Raw genomic sequence first — 23,641 nt, 5'->3', positions numbered from 1 at the left:
CACTCCCACCTTAGTAAATTTACCCCGTAAGGGCCCCATACACTTATACGACATGACGGTCCGTCATCTCATAAAAGATTTCGTCCAATATTGTATGCAGTTTTTTTTTTGCATATGATGTAGCTTTTACTATCCATTAACTGCGGGATCAGACATATAACGAGTGCAGCACTCGTGATATGTCGGATCTAGGGGGGATCCGAGCCGATGCTCACGGGAACGCGCATCGGATCGGGTCGGCTTTTCAAGCACCCCGAAAATGCCTGATTTCACCCAATATATCGGGCTGAATGCCCGAATTGGGCTGAAATCGGGCAAAATCGGCCTAGTGTATGGGGCCCTTTAGTATGCGTGGTTGCTCATTCAGATGGAATGCCTGGCCAGCAAAGCCCTTCATAGCTTAGAGTAAGAGAGTTTGAAGGGAGAGATTGCTTCGCTTTCCTTTCACCGTTAACACAGACAACCCATGACTGGTTCCTCTGATACAGACAGGGCTGATGTTAGCACACCATAAACCCTTCGCTGTCTCGTTGGAAGGATATTACCTCAGAGAAACCTCTTATACAGTAAGTGGTATTTACAAAGTAAAGTGTCGCAAAAAAATTGTAAGAGCACTCAATTCGTTCCGGCGTACTTACACGTCCATTGATGCCAGGCTCAGTAGAGGGTGTGGGGTCTGAAAGACATAACCGGACCACATCATTCATTTATTATTTTTACTACATTTTATTTATAAGGCGCCACAAGTGTTTTGCAGCGCCGTACATACCACACACATTAGAACAATACAGAGTACACTGAAACAGAAAACTAAAACAGAGCACAGATATGATACCTGACTACAGGCATGCTGCATATCATTTTAATTAGCAGAAGCTGCTCGTGCGTCGTAATACATTACGGAGACGCATTTTTGCGGAAACAAATGCAAAGAGACGCACTGCGCTACAGAGTGCCGCCGCGGCATAGTGCGACTTCAAGGGCTGTTTATCGTAACTGCAGCAAGGATGCAAGAGGACACATCTGTAGGATATAAGCTGTATTTAGTTCCCCCCCTAGTGCTGCCCACTGCTAGCTCAGTATTACCTCCCCACTCTATTACATACAGCAGAGGCTCCCCTAACACCCTTAGGCAAGTGTTTTATGGTGGCATCGCATACAGGTCAAAGAGCCATACATGGAGCGCACCAGTGGGAGCTCGCAGCTAATTGAATCTGCACTACGGTGTCTTTACTGGTTACGTCAACTAGATTTAGGGCCTAATTCAGACTTGATTGCCGTTGTTCGATAATCGTGGCCGATTATCGAATGACTGCACATGCGTACGGATCACAATGCGCAGGCACAAGGCCAAACTGAGAAAAAATCCTGCGTTGTTTTTGATCGCTAGGCATACGCAAAGTGATTGACAGGAAGAGGCCATTTGTGGGGTTAACTGGCCGTTTTCTGGGAGTGTCAGGAAAAACGCAGGCGTTCCCAATCGTTTTCAGGGAGGGTGTGTGACGTCAGCTCCCGCCCCGATCAGCCTGATTCTATCACACTGTAGGAGTAAGTCCTGGGCTGCGCACAAACTGGAAAAGTCATTGGACGGTGAGTGAGTTGCAGCTGACTGGCATTTACACAGTTTCACAAGGAGTACGCAGACTTGCATGGGGCGGATTTTCACTCTGTCTGGCCGGCGACGACCAGATTGCTAACCTCTGCAAATTCGCAGAGGTGAGATGAGGTCTGAATTAGGCCCTAAGAGGTCTAATTCATGAAGCAGTGAAAAGAATGGAGAAGTGAGCCTGTAGAGAAGTTGCCCATGGTAACCAGTCAGAAGCTTTGTACAATTGTATAGTATGCAAATTATAAATGTTACTTCAATGCTGATTGGTTGCCATGGGCAACTTCTCCACAGGCTCACTTCTCCATTCTTTTCACTGCTTCATGAATAGACCCCCTTAGTCACCACTATGATTATGAGAAGAGATGTCTGGTAATGGAGGTCTAAGGTGACATACTACCAGCAGATTCATTTACCTCAACTTGGAAACAAATTTGCAAGCTCTAGTCTACACAATGATCTGCCCTCTCCCCCTCAAGCCCCTTACTCCAGCCTCCTGCATACAGTAGATGGCTTTCATGTGCAAATAAAGTGGCATAGCTAATTAAAGGGCTTATGTGAGGGGCCAAACCATAGTCAGAAAATCCCTGGCCCAAAAACAAACACCGGCATCTGGCCCTAAGGGCTGTAACACACACTCCGGTTTTCCCCGGATGGCAAAAAGCCGGACAAACTTTGTCCGGCTTTTTGCCATCCGGGAGAAACCGGCAGAGTCTGTCACACAGGACGGCTTTGAGCCGTGTGTGATGCTGTGCACATGCGCAGCATCAGACACGGCTTCAGAAAAAACCGTTGTGTGTGAAAGCTCCCCTTCACACACATGGTTTACTGGCTGCAAAGACGGCCCGGCGGCCGCCCGGCCGCCGGACCTTCCAGTTGTGAGACCCGGCTGCAACCCGGCAGCCGGGCCGGAGCCGTGCAGTGTGAAGGGACCCTACCCCTCACACTGTTAACTACAATGCCGGCACGGGAAAAAGCCGTCCGGCTTTTTCCCGGCCGGCAAAAGCCGGGTAGTGCGTTTTAGCCCTAACACTATCCCTTTACCCAGAGACCGCACCTTGCTGCACACGGGTTACAGTGTATACGTACACCCCATATGGTTGACATACATTGGCGGTAATTCAGAGTTGATCGCAGCAGCAAATTTGTTAGCAGTTCTCAAAACCATGGGGGTCATTCCGAGTTGATCGCTAGCTGTTGTTGTTCGCAGAGCAGCGATCATGCTAAAAATCGGCATTTCTGCGCATGCGTATGCACCGCAATGCACACGCGCGACGTACGGGTACGAAGTCCTTTGTAGTTTGCACCGGTTCTAGCGAAGCTTTCAGTCGCACGGCACAACGCAAGAAGATAAGGAAGGGGGCATTTCTGGGTGTCAACTGACCGTTTTCAGGGAGTGTATGGAAAAACACAGGCGTGCCAGGGAAAACGCCTGGGCGAACGCTGGGCGGGTGTGTGACGTTAAAAGCCAACCCTCCAACATTAGAATCATTGCACACGAAGAGTAAGTCCAGGGCTGGTCTTGTTTTGCGCAAAATGTTTTTGCAGGCGCTCTGCTGCACAGGCGTTCGCACTCCTGCAAAGCGAAAATACACTCCCCGGTGGGCGGCGACAATGCGTTTGCACGGCTGCTAAAACTGCTAGCGAGCTAACAACTCGGAATGACCCCCCATGTGCACTGCAGGTGTGGCAGATATAACATGTGCAGAGAGAGTTAGATTTGGGTGGCTATATTGTTTCTGTGCAGGGTAAACACTGGCTGCTTTATTTTTACACTGCAATGCAGATTTCAGTTTGAACACACCCCACCCAAATCTAACTCTCTCTGCACATGTTATATCTGCCCCACCTGCAGTGCACATGGTTTTGCCCAACTGCTAACAAATTTGCTGCTGCGATCAACTCTGAATTACCCCCATTAGGTCAACAGGTAAAAGTTACTTAAGTGCTTGAGGTCGATAGGTAAAAAGGTCGTTTTTTTTGGGGGGTGGGGGGTGTTTTCATGTATTTTCCAACTTCTCCTTGATTTATGATACACGTGGCCTATGACTGGGAAGAAGAACCCGCTAGATTATACAATTCCACTATGTGTGCTTAGATATGGTTAAACATAAAACATGACCCCCCCCCCCCCCCCCCCAAAGAAAACCCTTTTTTGTGTCGCCCTTACCCACTGTCTGCCATTTACCCATCAACCTTCTGACCCTATCAACATAATGCAGGTTGACCGAATGGCTGTCTGTCTAGTAGTATGGCTCTTCTGTGCCAGGAGCCAATGGCTAGGAGGCATCGGAAGGCTGGAACTTGTGGCACAGTGGAAAGCAGCCACGGTGGACGCCCTCATTGTATACATACAGAGCAGTGGTACAGCTAAGAAAACCCCTCAAAAATAAATAAAAATACATTATTATGAAGCCAATTACCTTCCCATTGTGTTTGGAGGGCAAGAGGGAACCCGTGCAAATAGCAAACATGTGAGAACGTACAAACTCTACACAGGTATTACCTACATAGAACACACACTATTGCTGTAACCCAAAAAACACAGCAGATGTTATTTTAGTACAGGTTACAAAATCCTGATAATACATCCGTGCAATTTAGAATTAAGGGCGGCGTTCCTTATTATTTTACATATATTCATGAAACATACTGAAGGAGATGAGCAGGTGTTACTCATTCAGTAGTTTTAATAAATGTGTCTATTGTAGTTGTCTGAAGTACTGCATCGGCTGTGCAGCTGATCGGTAAGTGCGTATACTTACCTGGAGCAGCCACATAGTCGTCGCAATGACGGGTCTGCCAATGTGCCAGTCAGGGGTGTACCCAGCATTTAGTGGTGAGGAGTTCTGCTATACTGCAGCTGGCATGGGACCTCCACTAAATTTTTGGTGGTTTCGGCCTGTAGAGACCTTGTCAAAACGCTGTCTTTAAGGAATGAGGAGAGGAGACAGGATGGGAAACTACTGTAGGAGGTAAACTGCGTCTATAGGGAGCATAACTTCTACCCACAGCCAGTAATAGATGATGCCCATCTCTTCCCTGTGTGCCCGTGAGGTCAGTCGGGCTCTATAATGTGGATACCAGCTTCTCTGAAGTCCCCCAATCCTCTACCGTGTAATATATAACAATCTTATTGTATGTATAAGTGAGGCATGACATGGTCTGGCATGCATCACCCCTTTCACACTGCAAAAATAACCCGGTATCGACGCGGGTGCCGCTGCGGTGCGAAAGGGGAAATGGTTGAATTCCCGGTTCGCCTGACCCGGTAATTCAGCAGTGTTATTCCCAGGTTAAATACTGGCTCAGGTGCAGTGTGAACAGGTTGCCAGGTTGATGAGACCCAGGACTCGTTCACTGCATAGGGAGAGGCGGCGCGGAGGTGATCTCATCTCTCAGCGCCGCCCTCGATGCCGGCTCCGCCCCCATCCACGATATCGACCTGGCATATTGCCGGGTCAAGAGGACAGTGTGAAAGAGTCCAACGCCGGGTCCCTCCCTGTAAGGACCAGTTTCCAATTCCCGGGGTATAAGTAAAAGCACAGTTAGATGTGCATTATTTCCTAGATTTAAACACCAGCAAATCAGGAAAATGGTTCCATAGAACGAGGTGAGGATTGGATCTCCTGCCGCCATATCTCTCCACACTAAATCATACCTCTCGTTGGCTCCAACACTCACAGGATGTTTTTTTTCTGAACGTGACAAAATGAAAAATAGTTTCACAGCTGTTGCGATCCAGGCTACAAGATTTCACCATTAAAAATGAATGATGCTGGGAAACAGGAAAGATCCTCTTAACAAGTCTTAGCACGTTCCATTCATAACGTGAGGCGAAGTTCCCAGGGGTAGGCGACAGGACGGACCTGGGCAAGCTGCCGGGATGGGCTCTATATACCTAATGCCGGTCACCTGTATCACAGGGTTACACACTCTCCTGCATGGAAACCTCCACATATTTACTGCCCCCCCCATTTATACTCACCTTTCCTGCCTGTCTCTGAGGATACTGATAGCAGAATAAAACATTACACATCTGCATACAGACAAATTGTTCCTTTTTATTTATTCATTTTAGACCAAAAGATACAACATTTTTATCACATTTAAAAGCAGATGACAAAGATCTGTGCAAATAAAACATTTTATTTGGAGTGTGGAACGTCTCATTTCCTCGGCCTTGTAGCGGTTACAATGTAGCAGCCAATACTCATTTTCAGGAAGTAAATGTGCTCAATTCCTTTATAAGACTTCTCAACTCCTGAAAATAAAATTTCTCTTATGTCCTAGAGGATACTGGGGATCCATTTAGTACCATGGGGTATAGATGGGTCCACTAAGAGCCATGGGCACTTTAAGAAATTGATAGTGTGGGCTGGCTCCACCCTCTATGCCCCTCCTACCAGACTCAGTCTAGGAAACTGTGCCCGAGGAGACAGACATACTTTGACTTAGAAAATGTGCCCGGAGGAGCCGGTCACTCTTATGGAAACTCCTGAAGAGGTTTCTGCATTTATTTTTCATTTTGTTATTTTGTTGGCACCAGCCAGACGGCTTCGTGGTACTTAAGGGGAGGGAACGGCCCAACCTCTTGAAGAGTTAATGGTCCTGTTCCCTGCTGACAGGACATTAGCTCCTGACGGAACTATTCGCACGCCCCACCATGGTGAGCCTACATTCCCGCAGCACGCCGCCACCCTTAACAGAGCCAGAAGAAAGAAGAGGGTGAGTACTAAGCCGACGTCCCGGTTAGCGGGTCGCCGGCCATTATGGCGATATGAGGGTATGGAGACGCACGGCTTCTAATCAGGGCAGATTGCGTCTCCAGACGCCGTACACAACTGCGTCTCAGTACACTGTACACAGTACCCACACTGGCATTCAAAGCCTTAAAACGGCTGTGACGGACACCTCGGCTACTTCAAAGTCTTTGGATGTTGTGAGGGCTTTGAAGGTTCGTCACAGAAAATCTGACTCGCTGTTCGTGCTCTATGATCCCAAGAAAATGGTGTGTCCTGCTTCAAAAGCAGTCTGCACGCTGGATCAGGCTCAATATCCAGCATGTTTATTCCACAGCAGGCTTGCCAGTTCCAAAATCTGTACAGGCCCACTCTACTAGGTCGGTGAGTTCTTCTTGGATGGCTGCCCTCGGTCTTACAGCTATGCCGAGCAGCTACTTGGTCAGGTTCTAACACGTTTGCCAAGTTCTACAAGTTCGATACTTTGGCCTCTGAGGACTTCAGTTTGGTCAAATCAGTTCTGCAGGAACCTCAGCACTCTCCCGCCCGGTTTGGGAGCTTTGGTACTTCCCCATGGTACTAAATGGATCCCCAGTATCCTCTAAGACGTAAGAGTAAATAGGATTTTAATTATCTACCGGTAAATCCTTTTCTCATAGTCCGCAGAGGACACTGGGCGCCCACCCGGTGCTTCATTCTTCCTGCACTACTTGGTTAAGTATTGTTGTTTGGTTCAGCTGTTGCTGTTCCAAGTTTAGTTAGCATGGCTTTCCTCTTGTTTGTGTGTGCTGGTTCGGAATTTCACTACTAACCTTTTATGTATCCTTCTCTCAAAGTATGTCTGTCTCCTCGGGCACAGTTTCCTAGACTGAGTCTGGTAGGAGGGGCATAGAGCGAGGAGCCAGCCCACACTATCAATTTCTTAAAGTGCCCATGGCTCCTAGTGGACCCGTCTACACCCCATGGTACTAAATGGATCCCTAGTATCCTCTACGGACTACGAGAAAAGGATTTACCTGCAGGTAATTAAAATCCTATTTTCATTTGTATAGGACGTCATGTATTTTCTAACAGCCCCCCCGTCGTCGTCGTCGTCCCAAGTATGTTGCCATGGGGCCCAGTTATTCCTAGTTACATCCCTTACCACTCACTATGTACCAATGCAGCCCGAGAGCACAAAGCACTATGGGGCAGATGTATGAAGCCTGCAGAAGGCATAAAGAAGTGATAAAGCTGTGATAAGTGCAAGATGATAATGCACCAGCCAATCCGCTCCAACATGTAAATTTACAGTTAAGAGCCGATTAGCTGGTGCATTATCACCTTGCACTTATCACTGCTTTATTACTTCTCCAGGCTTAAAACATCTGCCCCTATGTACTAACCTGCTTAAACACTAAAAATAAAAGGATCATGGGAAACGTTAAATACTGTATAAATACAGGTGGAACATCAAACAGGGCTCTGTAGGCACGGCTAGAATATCTGGTAATTATATTTATTATAAAGCTGCAATATGTGTACTTTATGTTTGTAGATTATGTTTTTACATAAATAAACTGGAATACATAACAAGAAATTTGGTGATTACAATTTCTCCTTGGTACTTGTTGCTATTAATGTATAATAATGAAGATTATCCACACATCATATAGCTACAGCGGCAAAAACAGTTACACAGCACATGATGTAGTTAGTCGATAGACTTTGGTATGCGCCCTTCAAGCTTTGTTGTCACTGTAGAACCCTCTGTCCCTGCCACAAAATGACAAGCTGAGAGCCTGTGTCTGTCTTATTTTACTTATATAGAGAGATTTTGAAAAGGAAATCATTTGTAGGATGATCGGCAAGAAAAATGACTGATAAACGCTAAACAGGTAAATAACTTGCTATTTAACCATGTGCTTAGGGCGGGCGCATAAGATGCGACCAGTCAGAAAAGCCCACTAGTCAGTTGCTGGAAGAAAATCTTCCAGCAGCCGCCAGTCTCAAAGAACCTCCCGGACACCTCTGCTCCCCCTGGCGATAACTACCGGTTGCAGCTGTCAGTCCAGCGGCACCCTCCGCTAGCTCCCGGCGTTTGCAGAGTGTGGCAGACGCCAGGGAAAAGTAGAAAACGCATCAAGTACAAGTATATTCTCAATGGCTGCAGAGAGGAGCAGCCATCGGGTACATATAAACTGTACAGAGCCGCGCAACTCAGTGCACGCTGATTATAGATACTCATCGGGGACCAGGAGGAATATATTAAATAAAATTCTAATTGTATCATTGTAAAATCTAGGTTCATGGTTTATTTTGATTATGGCGATCCAGTATCATTAAAGACTATTGATATGGGGCCTCTGATTGGGCTTGGTATACTACCGATGGTGGGGAGTGTTGTCGAACCATCAATGGCATCCCCAGTGTCAAGAAGATATCAGTGACTGTGGTCTGTGTAGAACTCAACCATAGACTATTTAAAACCATCAGCGGCCATCACTACAGTATACACAAATTCCTAGTATACGCAAGTATACCTGGCCAATAAAGCCGATTCGGATTCCGTAAAATTGATATTTTTATTGTTTACTGCATTTCAAAAGAAAACCTTTTTTTTTTTTTTTGTATCTTTTGGTATAAGTTTTGAATAGAAGTTCTTAGTCTAATTCAACCATAAAACCTAAAATTACTGGGCATTTTATGGAAAACACACTAGCCAGTTAAATGGTTAAAGAAATAATATCAAGTGGGATTGCTCTTCAAGGCAGGCAGTTTTTAGTTCTTGGTGGGTAAGCAATTTGCTCTTGCACTGCTTCCGTAACCTTTAGACCTACTGCACTCCGCCATTTGTCTATGAAGACTATTATCACACAAGCCAACAATTAGACCACATCAGACCTAGCCACCTATCAGGGCTGACATGTTGGGGGCTTATACCAAGGCTCAGAATAATGGGGTAGATATATTAACCTGGAGAAGGCATAAGGAAGTGATAAAGCAGTGATAAGTGCAAGGTGATAAACACACCAGCCAGTCAGCTCCTAACTGTTAATTTACAACTGATTGGCTGGTGCGTTTATCACCTTGCACATATCACTGGTTTATCACTTCCTCATGCCTTCTCCAGGTTAATAAATCTGCCCCAATGTATTTTATTGCTGTTAATACCAGGGAAGAAGCACAAGTCTGGCTAACGATCCCGGGACACTGCAGTAAGCATCGTCTGCAGAATCAGAAACATCATCCGTAATAGAAGACTCTGGTGGGCTGGTAAAACACACAGATACACTGCAGAGGTGTCTGAGGCTCATGGGTGAATACACAATTACCTTTAACGAGCTTCCTAAAAGTTTGACAAGCTATTTTAAGACAATATTTTGCAGCTTACAGAAAAAAAAATGCTCATTTCATAAGTCCTCAAACCTTTTCCAGAAGTGAAAATAAGACAATTTCCGTCTGACTCCAGCGGCGATCCCTGCGGGAATGTTCCCACTCTATGTGCAGCCCGAGAGCATTTAGCATTCTGTAATCTCCTCTGTATCATCTCCGCTGTGCTTCTCCCAGCTCATCGGTCAGAGATGCGTTTAATTAAAACCCATGAAACATTTTATACAAAATATCTTCTGCTGCTAGAAATATCCAAGGTTGCTATGCTAATGAAAATGTGCTTTGCGGGCAGTAAATCAATAATTCAGGTTCCTGGAAAACAAATAGTGAGCTATGAGAGAACTGCTCCAGAAGCCACTGCTGTCTAGGATACAGGAACGCAGGGATTCATGGGAATTTCCAATTTTCAGACGAGGGAGAAATACATGAACAGAGACCGTATAGTGCATATATGGGTGCTGTCAGGTTCCCCGATATGCCTTACCCCCAGAGCTTGCAATCACAAATATGTCATCACAAGGTCCTCTACAAAATGCCAGAAGCACAATCCCCCTTTGCAATATTTTTTTTTTTTTTTTAAATATCCTTGACAAGCTTTCACTAATAGACACCCACCACCCACACCCGGCCGCAATTACCAAAAGACAGGCCACCCACCCGCCTGCTACCAACTGACATTCCGACCCACCGCATGCCCATATTAACTATACACCCACCACCCACTTTGGTGAGATCATTATCTAATCAGTATGCATCTACAGAAATGGAAGCAATTATGCAGAGCTTGGAATAAGGGACATACGGTCATTTGGGGTACATGTCAAATTTTTTTTTTTTTTTTTTTTTTTAAATGCCCCCCTCTGCTTTCCCATCATGCCTCTTGCCTTGTTCAGTTTCCTTGCAGTGCTCCTCACAGTGACTAAAGGGTCCTACACACTTGGCGTTTTGGCCAATTTTTACGACCAACGATTTTATCGTTGCCCATTTTTTTATCAACAATTTTTTACATACACACTAAACGATTTTTATGGCCGTTTTGGACGATATGCCATTACATTACATTACATCGATATCGTCCAAATTGGCTTGCATGAATAAACGATGATCGATGAACGACTGCATCGTTCATGCATCCACACTGAATGATATGAACGACTTATTGTAATTTTTAAACGATATAGGCCCTCATTCAGAGTTAATCGCTCGCTACTTTTAGCAGCCGTGGAAACGCATAGTTGCCGCCCACGTGGGAGTGTATTTTTGCTTTGCAATTGTGCGAACGTCTTTGCAGCGGAGCTCTGCAAAAACATTTTGTGCAGTTTCAGAGTACGTCTGGACTTACTTAGTCCTTGCGATCACTTCAGTCTTTTTGTTCCCGAAAATTGACGTCAGACACCCGCCCTGCAAACGCCTGGACACGCCTGCGTTTTGCCAAACACTACCAGAAAACGGTCGGTTGACACCCACAAACGCCCTCTTTCTGTCAATCTCTTTGCGATCGGCTGTGCGAACGGAATTGTCGTAGAAGCCATCGCTGGGTAACGAACCACTGTGTACTCGTACGACCTGCCTGCGCATTGCGGTACATACACATGCACAGATTAGCCCCGTTCTGCCATGATCGCTGCGCTGCGAAAATCTGTAGCGAGCGATCAACTCGGAATAACCAACATTGTTCATATCGCCAAGTGTGTAGGGCCCTTAACAGGAAGCTATAGGTGACCATGTCGCCGTTTATGATGTTTTAACTGTACATAAACACAATTTATTTTTTTCTCTGGTATCTAGAGCTGCATGGATAACTGGTCTGGAGATAAGAAAAGTTATATATGTATATTAATGCTACAACACGTCGCATTAAAGATGATGTCAGCGAGTAAGGACAAAGTTCCACTTTATCAAACGATTTTACAAGCATTTAGCCAGCATACATATTGTGTCCAACACCCATACTTAACCTAACATTAAGCGCAGTTAAACCACTTTGCTCGTCCTGTCTTTCCTATAACCAAAAGGAACCTATTAAATCTATAAAGAGGGACAGTAAATCTGTCAGGCGGCGTTGCTCTAACTAACATGAGAAATCCCTTGTGTACAGCAGAGTAATTACAAGGTTTAAACACATCAAAATGCTCCATAGACAGACAGTGAAAATTACAGCTGCCCGAGACAAACGGGAAGATGATTTGCTGATAATATTCCACAAAGAGAGAGAACGGCAGAGCCTTGAGTGATCCAGCAGCTGGCGTCAGTGCGCATAATAATAATAATACATCTACACAACCAAGTGCAGGTGTTCAGGGAAACATTAAGTGCAGCACAGGGTCTGTAACCCATAAAGAAAGGGGCTCCGTCCCAGCCAAAGGTTCTGCTAACACACTGCTAGAACAGTAATATATGGAGAAGGTAAATTTCATTTGGACAGATGTTACCCGGATACTGTAGTAACGTATGGGTACAGAATGTTCCATAAAGAATGCAGTTACTGATATAGTAACATATGGGTCTAGGGTCTTTTATAGGAAAAATTGGTTTCTCAGAAAACAACATTCAAGCACAGAGGAGACGGCGGTCAGGATCCTGTCAGTCAAAATACCAACGCTGGAATCCTGACCTCACTCGGAATGGCGAAAATAGTATCCCGAATTGGGTCACAAGCAACCCAAGCACAGAACCTTTCATACAGAAAGCAGTTACTCAGGGAGAGAAGTATCTAAGCTTGCAGGGAGATACAGTGGAGAGAGATAAAGTATCAGCCAATCCGCTAAAGGCCAGTACACACTGGCAGAGATGTGTGCTGAGAAACCTATCACAGACCGTTCAGCCCACATCTCTCCCCCTACTCAGCCCACATCTCTCCCCCTACATCTCTGACCCCCACATCTCTGACCCCCACATCTCTGACCCCCACATTTGACATCTGACCCCCACATCTCTCCCCCCACATCACTCCCCCCACATCACTCCGCCCACATCTCTCGCCCACATCTCTCCCCCCACATCACTCCGCCCACATCACTCCCCCCACACCGCTCCCCCCCCACACCGCTCCCCCCCCACTCCGCCCACATCGCTCCCCCCCCCACATCACTCCGCCCACATCTCTCCCCCCACATCACTCCGCCCACATCACTCCGCCCATATCTCTCCCCCCACATCACTCCGCCCACATCTCTCCCCCCCCCACTCCGCCCACATCGCTCCCCCCCCACACCGCTCCCCCCCACTCCGCCCACATCGCTCCCACCCCCCACATCGCTCCCCCCCCACTCCGCCCACATCTCTCCCCCCACATCACTCCGCCCACATCTCTCCCCCCACATCACTCCGCCCACATCACTCCGCCCATATCTCTCCCCCCACATCACTCCGCCCACATCTCTCCCCCCCCACTCCGCCCACATCGCTCCCCCCCCACACCGCTCCCCCCCCACTCCGCCCACATCACTCCCCCCCACATCGCTCCCCCCCACATCGCTCCCCCCCCCACTCCGCCCACATCTCTCTCCCCCCCCACTCTGCAGACATCTCTCCCCCCCCCCACATCTTCCCCCCCCCCTCTGCCCACATCTCCCCCCCCCCCCCCCCCCCCCACTCAGCACAGTGCGATGTGTGCTGAGCGAGGGGGGCACTCATTTCACCCGGTGGGCGAAATGAGCGATGTGCTAGATTGTGCTTAAAATCTAAGCAATCTAGTCAAATTGCTTAGATTTGAAGCACGGATCTCTTCGTGTGTACCCCCATTAACTGCCATGTTACAGACTGCGTCTGAAAAAATGACAAAGAGCTGGTGGGTTGGTACTTTATCTCTCCCCACAGTAACATACTGGTCTAGAATCTTTCATATGGAAAGTGGTTACACACATAAGGAGTCATTCATGGAGCAGTGAAAAGTGTGGAGAAGTGAGCCAGTGGAGAAGTTGCCCATGGAAACCTATCAGCTGCTACGTATTATTTTATATAATTGCACTTTATAAATGTTACCTGAACACTGATTGGTTGCCATGGGCAACTTCGCCACAGGCTCACTTCTCCACTCTTTTCACTGCTTCATGAAAAGACCACATAGTAGCATACGGGCACAGAAACAGGTATCTAGCAAGTCTCAAAATAACTACACAGACAGAAATATATACAAAGGGGTAAATTTATTAAGATGGGAGTTCTATTTAAGATGGGATGTTGCCCATAGCAACCAATCAGATTCTACTTCTCAAAGTGTCTTTGCTTGCAGTCATTAGGTACTATATGCAAATAAGACTGTATACCCTTTGGGTTTTAAGATAGTGTGGCACTGATCCGGAACATCCAGCAAATTACTTGTGCTCATTTTCCTGATGAAACAGGTTGTCTGTGAGTGGAACCTATAGTGGCACCTATGGATAAAGATGTGTTAAGGGATGGAGGGGCTGCAGACCTCTTGGAGATAGCCCACAGACTAGGCCTTCACATGAGCACTCTGCACTACTTGTGCACCAAACGCAGAGGGCGCTGACATGAAGCATCACTGGCTTCTAAGATTAAACTCTCTACCAGTCAGAACTGTCTCACGCTAAGATATCAGTGTGTGAAACATGGACCCCGAGAGCTGGAACAGATACACATTACCCAGAAGTCTGTTCTGCTTTTGAAGTGGCTTACTGTAGCCATCACGCTCCCAACTACAGGGAAGGAGACCCTCTTCATCCAGGAAACACTCTCACAAGCATTATGTATAGTACATCCCATACTAATATACTATCATTCTTCTTTTATTTATATGGCACCACAAGGGTTCCGCAGCACCTAACAAAGTGCATAAACAATAAGCAACACAAGAAAACAGCGACTTACAGTACAAGACAGTTTAGGATAATGTTCATATACCATGCACTTGTCCTACATTGTCTTGTACCGTTTTCTTGTCTTGCTCATATGTTTATATACTTTGTTAGGCGCTGCGGAACCCTTGTAAACCATTTAAATAAACTATAACAACAACAAGTAGTAGTACATGGTATATAAACATTGTTGCATCAGGGGATAGGACACTTAAATAATCCTCATGGTGGCAGAAACTGAGGGTTAGGTGCCGTTGTAGGGAGAATGGAATATAAAATAGAGAGAATAGCCCTTACGGGGAGAGGGCCCTGCTCGTGAGAGCTTACATTCTGAAGGGGAGGGGCAGACAGACTGGGGTGACACAGATGGGGTAGAAGTGAGCATGGAACGGAGGGTTAGGATGAGAGATGGCTAGGTTTGATAAAGTGGGTCTCGAGAGCCCGTTTAAGTTTTGTACAGAGATGGAGAGCCTGATAAGGAGTGGGAAAGAACTGCAGAAGTAGGGAGCACCACGGGCAAAATCTTGGCGGTAGGAATGGGAGGAAGTAATCAGTTGGGAGGAGAAGTGGCATGTATTTGTGGAACGAAGAGGACGGGTGGGGGTGTAAGAGAGATAAGGTCAGAGATGTAAATGGGAGAGGGCTTTGTGAGAGTGTGAGAAGCTTAAATTGGATTCTGAAGGGGAACGGAAGCCAGTGAAGGGCTTGTAAGAGACAGGAGGAGGACATAGTACGCTTGGACAGGAAGTGAGCCGAGCTGCAGCACTGAGGATAGATTGGAGAGGAGTGAGGTGTTTGTCAGGGAGCCAAGATAGGAGATTGCAGTAGTCCAGTCTGGAGATGACCAGTGAATGGATGAGAGGGTCTGATCCTGGGAATATTTTTAAAAATGGAAACTATGTAATCATTACTACACACAGTTTGGCAGATATAATAATAATAATAATACTATTATTGGGCTGGCTGAGCCAACATTCTGAAGATTGCAGCCTGTGTGTCTGAGTGCTGTTAGTAGCCCTTCTGAATGGATAAGTTAAACATCCTCACTGTGTAGTGGATGGCAACATTTTAAACCCAGAGACAAAACAACCTTGTATAAAGATAGGGACCGTGCAACAATTACCATCATAAGGGCTGCAACATTCACAGATAAACTGATGACCCCGGATGTCATTGGAAAGACATCTGAAAACAGCAGAAAACCAGGTCACAGCTGCTGCAGCGCGAGAGTATGTTCCCCCGGAGGCGGCTGACAAGGGCACCCCTCATACAGACTCCCTACAGCAGGCATGTCCAAACTGCGGCCCTCCAGCTGTTGAGAAACTACACATCCCAGCATGCCCTGACACAGCTTTAGCATTCTCTGACAGCAAAACTGTGTCAGGGCATGCTGGGATATGTAGTTTCACAACAGCTGGAGGGCCGCAGTTTGGACATGCCTGCCCTACAGTAAGAGACTCCTGTGTAACACACTCCTGTTCAGGGTGTACACATGCAAACAAGGAACTGGCCACCGGGGGCATTACCACATAAGCTTTCTGTGCAAACGTGGTAACGCTATTTGTTCATTGTGCACTATACTGTGACTTTGGGCTAGAATTATCAACCCTTGGAGAGAGATAAAGTGGATGGAGATAAAGTCCCAGCCAACCAGCCCCTTACTGTAATTTTTCAAACACAGCCTGTAACATGGCCATTAGGAGCTGATTGGCTGGTTGATGTATTAAGCAGTGAAACAGCTGGGAAGTGTACCAGTGGAGACATTGCCCATAGTAACCAATCAGCTTTGAGGGAGCATTTATTCCTAAAATGACAGGTAGAAGTCAAGTGGTTGCCATGGGCAACTTTTCCAGTGATTTCACTGCTTGAATCATCAACCCCTTAGTGTGGCCAACATGGCCTCTCCGTCTGTCACACTGCCCCCAGCTTACTTACAGTGCCAGCTGTTGCCACATCATACTTACACTGCAAGCTTCTGCACTCATCACACACCGTGCCGGAGCGCCCTCACCAGCCAGTACCAGCCTCTGTGCCCTTCCCAATTACACTGCCAGCCTGTGCCAGCATCATCACGGTTACCGGTGGTTACAGCGGAGATACACGTCGCTGTGACACTAGGCTGTTCCTGTGCATAGTGCAGCACTACAGAGAAACCCTGCTGACGCCAGACAGTAACTGCAGAGTGTTATACTGCGGAGGCTCTGACTGTCACCCTCAGAGAGGGCAGGCACGCTCCAGACACCAGGATGCACTCTTCATCTTCTATGCTGGATACAATTTGCCCCCGTCTGTGGTGATATGAGGGGTAATAAAACTAAGAAAGCCTCATTATATGTATCCTTGTAAAGTTAGGAAACGTCAACTTTGGAAAAGATTCAGCATTAGCAGCAGATGGAGACAGGGAGGAAAATCTCAGCCTTAAAATATAATTATTTTACAGACAAAACACTAATTTGCAGAGATATATGGTTTGGTGTCCAAAATATATCCGAACTAGTCTTCACGCTATGTTATTGTAGAAGGGGGCTGCCTGATTTTTAAAGGGCAAAATGTACCCTGCGCCTGGCATCTATTCACATTACAAGCAGAGCTCGGGGCAAGCCCAGCGCACGCCCCCATTAGCAACGTTGATGGGTGGGCACAGCCCCATTTGTGACGCTGACAGGGGCCGCACCCCCAATAGTGATGCCGCACATCCCTCCCTGGCCTGCCTCGCCCCTTTTTCGAGCGTGCACCACCTGTGCCCTGCCCGCATCCTAGCTGGAACACTATCAGAACTGATATTTGAGAGAATAATGCAGTCGAGGGGAAATCATTTTCCATGCACTCCAGACTTCCTGCCAGTAACCCATGTGAAGGCTACAGCAATGAACCAATTGGTTGCATTCTGCCACATCACATGACTCTAGGCCTGACTCAGAGTAGTAGGCTAGGCAAACCCAATGGATGGCGTACAACTCCAATGCTTGTAGTACTGTGCATGTTACCCCAGTTTTGCAGGCGTGCCTTTGCCAGGGTCAGCATCTTCCAAAGCAGATTTCCTGGCCCCAGCAGAGTGAAACCACCGGCCACCCTGCATAACCTGAGGGTCACAGGAGCGTGCAGGAGGTGTATTAATACTAGGCGCCTCCTGCTGCATCACCTTATGTACACACAGCAGCTGCTGCATCCATGTGAATCAGACCCTCCGTACAGTATTTCTGTCCGGCTACTGCTAAGCAGCTCTGGATAACAAAATGTTCTCGTTCTGCAAGGAGCTGGAGCCTTATTAAGTACCACGGACAGTGTGCACTGGGGGATACAGCCGGCTTGCCCAGCAGCCTAGGATCACAGACGATATAGTGTGTAATGATCTTGTCGTTATGATCAGAATAGTGATGGATGAGCAGTCTGAATGCGCTGCAATTAATTACATTTTAATTTAACACATCATAAAGTAGTAATAGCAATGTTTTTAATCAACTTCTCCTGAACAGTTTATTTCTAACATACTTTACATATAAAAAACAAAAACAACAAAAAACAGAGACCAAAAACCAGACTTAACATCTGGCTTTGTAGCAAGTCTACAGCATCTCAATACTTCAGTCTGGGTGTCTGCAATTAAAACTTCAGCCGTCAACAGCCATAGTACAGTAAGATCCCTTTCACACCGCAGCTTATACCCGGTATTTTGCCGTTTTAACTGGCTTCCTAAACGGGTCAAGCTGCGATGTGAAAGGGTCCCCTTCAATTTACCGTTTTCAAAATACCGGTATTTTGAAACGGTAAAAAAGCAGGGTTTTACCCGTTTCAGTCCCATTTCACTGTGCAGTGTGAAAGGGTCTGAAACGGTATTTGCAAGCCCCAGAAGATGATAGGCTGTCTCCATGTGTGATGTCACCAGCCACAACCAGGAAACAGCTTGGAAAACACAGGAGACACATGAGAGAGTGGCTTTATAAACGTTTAAATGTGAAAAACACGGAAAAAAATGGCGTGGGGTCCCCCCTCCAAAGCATAACCAGCCTCGGGCTCTTCGAGCTGGTCCTGGTTCTAAAAATGCGGGGACAAAATTGACAGGGGATCCCCCGTATTTTTAAAACCAGCACCGGGCTCTGCGCCTGGTGCTGGTGCAAAAAATACGGGGGACAAAACGAGTAGGGGTCCCCCGTATTTTTCACACCAGCATCGGGCTCCACTAGCTGGACAGATAATGCCACAGCCGGGGGTCACTTTTATGCCGTGCCCTGCGGCCGTGGCATTAAATATCCAACTAGTCACCCCTGGCCGGGGTACCCTGGGGGAGTGGGGACCCCTTCAATCAAGGGGTCCCCCCCCCCAGCCACCCAAGGGCCAGGGGTGAAGCCCTAGGCTGTCCCCCCCCATCCAATGGGCTGCGGATGGGGGGGGCTGATAGCCTTGTCAAAATTGAAAGAATATTGTTTTTTACAGTAGTACTACAAGTCCCAGCAAGCCTCCCCCGCAAGCTGGTACTTGGAGAACCACAAGTACCAGCATGCGGGAGAAAAACGGGCCCGCTGGTACCTGTAGTACTACTGGGAAAAAAATACCCAAATAAAAACAGGACACACACACCGTCGACAGTAAAACTTTATTTCATACGTCGACACACACATACTTACCTATGTTCACACGCCGACATCGGTCCTCTTCTCCATGTAGAATCCACGGATACCTGAAAAGAAAAGATCAATATACTCACCTCAGCCATGGTCCAGAGATAAATCCACGTACTTGGCAAAAAAACAAAGCGAACACCCGCTCCATGCTGGACTGAAAGGGGTCCCATGCTGACACATGGGACACCTTTCCACGAATGAGACCTGTCAGTGACAGCTGTCACAGAAAGGTCTCTAAGCCAATCAGGAAGCGCAACTTCGTTGCGCTCACCTGATTGGCTGTGCGCTGTCTGTACTGTGACAGCACATCGCAAAGCCGCTCCATTACTTTCAATGGTGGGAACTTAGCGGCTAGCGGTAAGGTCACCCGCCGGTCAGCGGCTGACCGGCGGGTGACCCCACCGCTACCCGCAAAGTTCCCACCATTGAAAGTAATGGAGCGGCTTTGCGATGTGCTGTCACAGTACAGACAGCGCCCAGCCAATCAGGTGAGCGCCACGGAAGTAGCGCTTCCTGATTGGCTGAAGGGACTTCAGTGACAGGAGTCACGTGATGTCCCGGCATTCGGGGAGAGGGGTCTCATATGTTAGCATGGGACCCCTTTCGGTCCGCAGGTCCGGGTGTTCGTTTTCTTTTTTTGCCAAGTCCGTGGATTTATCTCTGGACCATGGCTGAGGTGAGTATATTGAACTTTTATTTTCAGGTACCCCTGGATTCTACATGGAGAAGAGGACCGATGTCGGCGTGTGAACATAGGTAAGTATGTGTGTCGGCAGTGTGTAATAAAGTTTTACTGTCGACGGTGTCTGTGTCCTGTTTTTATTTGGGTATTTTTTTTCCATTAGAACTACAGGTACCAGCGGGCCAGTTTTTCTCCCGCATGCTGGTACTTGTGGTTCTCCAAGTACCAGCTTGCGGGGGAGGCTTGCTGGGACTTGTAGTACTACTGGAAAAAACAATATCTTTTCATTTACAACAAAGGCTATCAGCCCCCCCATCCGCAGCCCATTGGATGGGGGGGGACAGCCTCGGGCTTCACCCCTGGCCCTTGGGTGGCTGGGGGGGGGACCCCTTGATTGAAGGGGTCCCCACTCCCCCAGGGTACCCCGGCCAGGGGTGACTAGTTGGATATTTAATGCCACGGCCGCAGGGCACGGCATAAAAGTGACCCCCGGCTGTGGCATTATCTGTCCAGGTAGTGGAGCCCGATGCTGGTGTGAAAAATATGGGGGACCCCTACTCGTTTTGTCCCCCGTATTTTTTGCACCAGCACCAGGCGCAGAGCCCGGTGCTGGTTTTAAAAATACGGGGGATCCCCTGTCAATTTTTCCCCCGCATTTTTAGAACCAGGACCAGCTCGAAGAGCCCGAGGCTGGTTATGCTTTGGAGGGGGGACCCCACGCCATTTTTTTCCGTGTTTTTAACCATTCCATCTTTAAAAAAAAATAATATTTTTAAAAAATATATAAATAATACTTGTGCCTCCAAAAAAGACAAACCAAGTACCTAATCCCATCTAATAAAAATAGATATGCTTCAAGCTGCTGGGTTCCATCGTACGACTATCCAAATTATTAATAATGAATTAATTAGTGATTAATAATAATGTGTGGGCCAGAAAAGTCCATTTATAATGACAACCACTGTTTTCTATGGGTGAAACGGGTTCAGTGTGAAAGGTACCAAAACGGGAATGAAATGGTAATTTACTGGTTACAACATGAGATGTGAAAGGGGTTTAACTGCTCAGACCCGTTTTAAGAACCGTTTCAAATACCATTTCAAAAGCAGGTTTTGCGATGTGAAAGCAGCATAACAGAACACTTCACGCCTCATTACAGACAATGACTGTATTCATCTGACGGATTGCTCAGAGATAGATAGATAGATAGATAGATAGATAGATAGATAGATAGATAGATAGATAGATAGATAGATAGATAGATATTTGCCATAATGCACAAGTTTTTTATTTTACAATCCCGGAGTGCCGCTGTTCTTTCTTGTTTCTGTGTACACACACACACATTATATCTATCTATATCCGTCCACATACAAATATACCAATATTGTATCAAAGTTTCAAAAAAGTCACTTTATACAGGTCCCGCTAAGTTGATTGGTACTCTTTTGAAACTTTGATACAATACTGGTCCTGTGAGTGCCGCTTCCTCCTTCTACATATGCTTATTATTGAGGGCACTGAGGCAAGTTACTGGAACAATAAATTGGAGTGCCGGTCATTTGTGAGCTCTATCTATATAGATCTATCTATATAGTCAGGTCCATAAATATTAGGACATCAACACAATTCTCATATTTTGGGCTCTATACACCACCACAATGGATTTGAAATGAAACAAACAAGATGTGCTTTAACTGCAGACTTTCCGCTTTAATTTGAGGGTATTTTTACATCCAAATCAGGTGAACGGTGTAGGTATTACAACGGTTTCTATATGTGCCTCACCCTTTTTAGGGGACCACAAGTAATGGGACAATCGACTCATTTCATGGACAGGAGTGGGCTATTCCCTCGTTATTTCATCATCAATTAAGCAGCTAAAAGGTCTGGAGTAGACTCCAGGTGTGACATTTGCATTTGGAATCTGTTGCTGTCGACTCTCAATATGAGATCAAAAGAGCTGCCATTATCAGTGAAGCAAGCCATCATTAGGCTGAAAAATTAAAACAAACCCATCAGAGAGATGGCAAAAACATTAGGTGTGGCCATATCAACTGTTTGGAACAATCTTAAAAAGAAAGAACGCACCGGAGAGCTCAGCAACACCAAAAGACCCGGAAAACCACGTAAAACAACTGTGGTGGATGACAGAAGAATTATTTCCTTGGTGAAGAAAAACCCCTTCACAACAGTTGCCCAGATCAAGAACACTCCAGGAGGTAGGTGTATGTGTGTCAAAGTCAACAATCAAGAGAAGACTTCACAAGAGTGAATATAGAGGGTTCACCACAAGGGGTGGTCTTCAGTTTGCCGGCTGTCGGGATCCCGGCGCACAGTATACCGGCGCCAAAATCCCGACAGCCGGCATACCGACACTTTTTCTCCCTCTTGGGGGTCCACGACCCCCCTGGAGGGAGAATATATAGCGTGATAGGGCGCCACCGTGCCCGCAAGGGGCTCATTTGCGCTCGCCACGCTGTCAGTATGCCGGCAGTCGGGATCCTGGCGCCAGTATGCTGGTCACCGGGAGCCCGGCCGCTGGCATACCATACTACACCCCACCACAAGATGTAAACCATTGGTGAGCCACAAAAACAGGAAGTCCAGATTAGAGTTTGCCAAACAACATCTAAAAAAGCCTTTACAGTTCTGGAACAACATCCTATGGACAGATGAGACAAAGATCAACTTGTACCAGAGTGATGGGAAGAGAAGAGTATGGAGAAGGAAAGGATGGAGAGTATGGATGAAGACAAAACTGAAGGGAAAATGCCCCAAGAACAAGCAGGAACTGAAGACATTTGCAGTAGAAGCCTGGCAGAGCATCACCAGGGATGAAACCCAGCATCTGGTGAGGTCTATGCGTTCCAGACGTCAGGCTGTAATTGACTGCAAAGGATTTGCAACAAAGTATTAAAAAGTTAAAGTTTGATTTAGGATTGTTTAGTTTGCCCCATTACTTTTGGTCCCTTAAACAGTGGGAGGCACATATAGAAACCGTTGTAATTCCTACACCGTTCACCTAATTTGGATGTAAATACCCTCAAATTAAAGCGGAAAGTCTGCAGTTAAAGCACATCTTGTTTGTTTCATTTCAAATCCATTGTGGTGGTGTATAGAGCCCAAAATATGAGAATTGTGTCGATGTCCCAATATTTATGGACCTGACTGTATATCTATCTCTCTCTCTCTATATATATATATATATATATATATATATATATATATATATATATATATATATATATATATATATATATATATATATATATAAAAAATAGGAGTGAAGCGCCACGTGTGAGGGAAAACAACACCTGAAATTAAATATATTTATATGTAAAAAAACACACTCCCTTGTAAGTAATAGGGTGTCAGCCTTCCCCTAAACAGTTTTACAGCATTGGTAAGATGCTGTATAAAATTGAGATGAGTATGGATAGATAGGGGTACTGGCGACCAGCTGGTGTTTTTATATACCAAAATCTTTAGCGGACTTGGGTATCATATATAAAGGACTGGATTGAGAAAAAACTCCTTTTTATGTAAAAGAGAAATAACAATTTATTTTATCAATAATAAAAAATATATATTTTACACTTGCTTTCTAAAAGATACATATAAAACCGATTCCTCTACAAATATAAAAAATGTATTAAAACGGATTATATAGTAAAAAGCAGTTGTATAAAAATATTTTAAGACATAAAATGGAAAGACATAAAAAAATTTTTTTGGATTAGTAGTTATTGAAAAACAGCTTAACTTAGGGTGGAGGGTCATACAGGAGATCCCAA

The 23,641-nt window shown here is 46.2% G+C and overlaps 1 protein-coding gene across 10 annotated transcripts in view; it reads right to left on the bottom strand.

Moving 5' to 3' along the window:
- TIAM1 (TIAM Rac1 associated GEF 1) overlaps positions 1–23,641 on the bottom strand; it is a 482,294-nt gene that overhangs the window by 254,024 nt on the left and 204,629 nt on the right. For 9 of the 10 annotated variants that reach the window (XM_063956411.1, XM_063956412.1, XM_063956407.1 and 6 more), the window contains one exon: positions 639–676. In XM_063956411.1, the coding sequence (XP_063812481.1) occupies positions 639–676 (38 nt within the window). Of the gene's footprint in view, positions 1–638; positions 677–9,756; positions 9,893–23,641 lie in introns of those variants that run through there. The other variant, XM_063956410.1, reaches the window with a different exon arrangement.

Source organism: Pseudophryne corroboree, chromosome 2 (assembly GCF_028390025.1).
Source record: "Pseudophryne corroboree isolate aPseCor3 chromosome 2, aPseCor3.hap2, whole genome shotgun sequence".
NCBI lineage: Eukaryota > Metazoa > Chordata > Amphibia > Anura > Myobatrachidae > Pseudophryne > Pseudophryne corroboree.
This window is presented reverse-complemented; position numbering and strand designations above follow the sequence as displayed.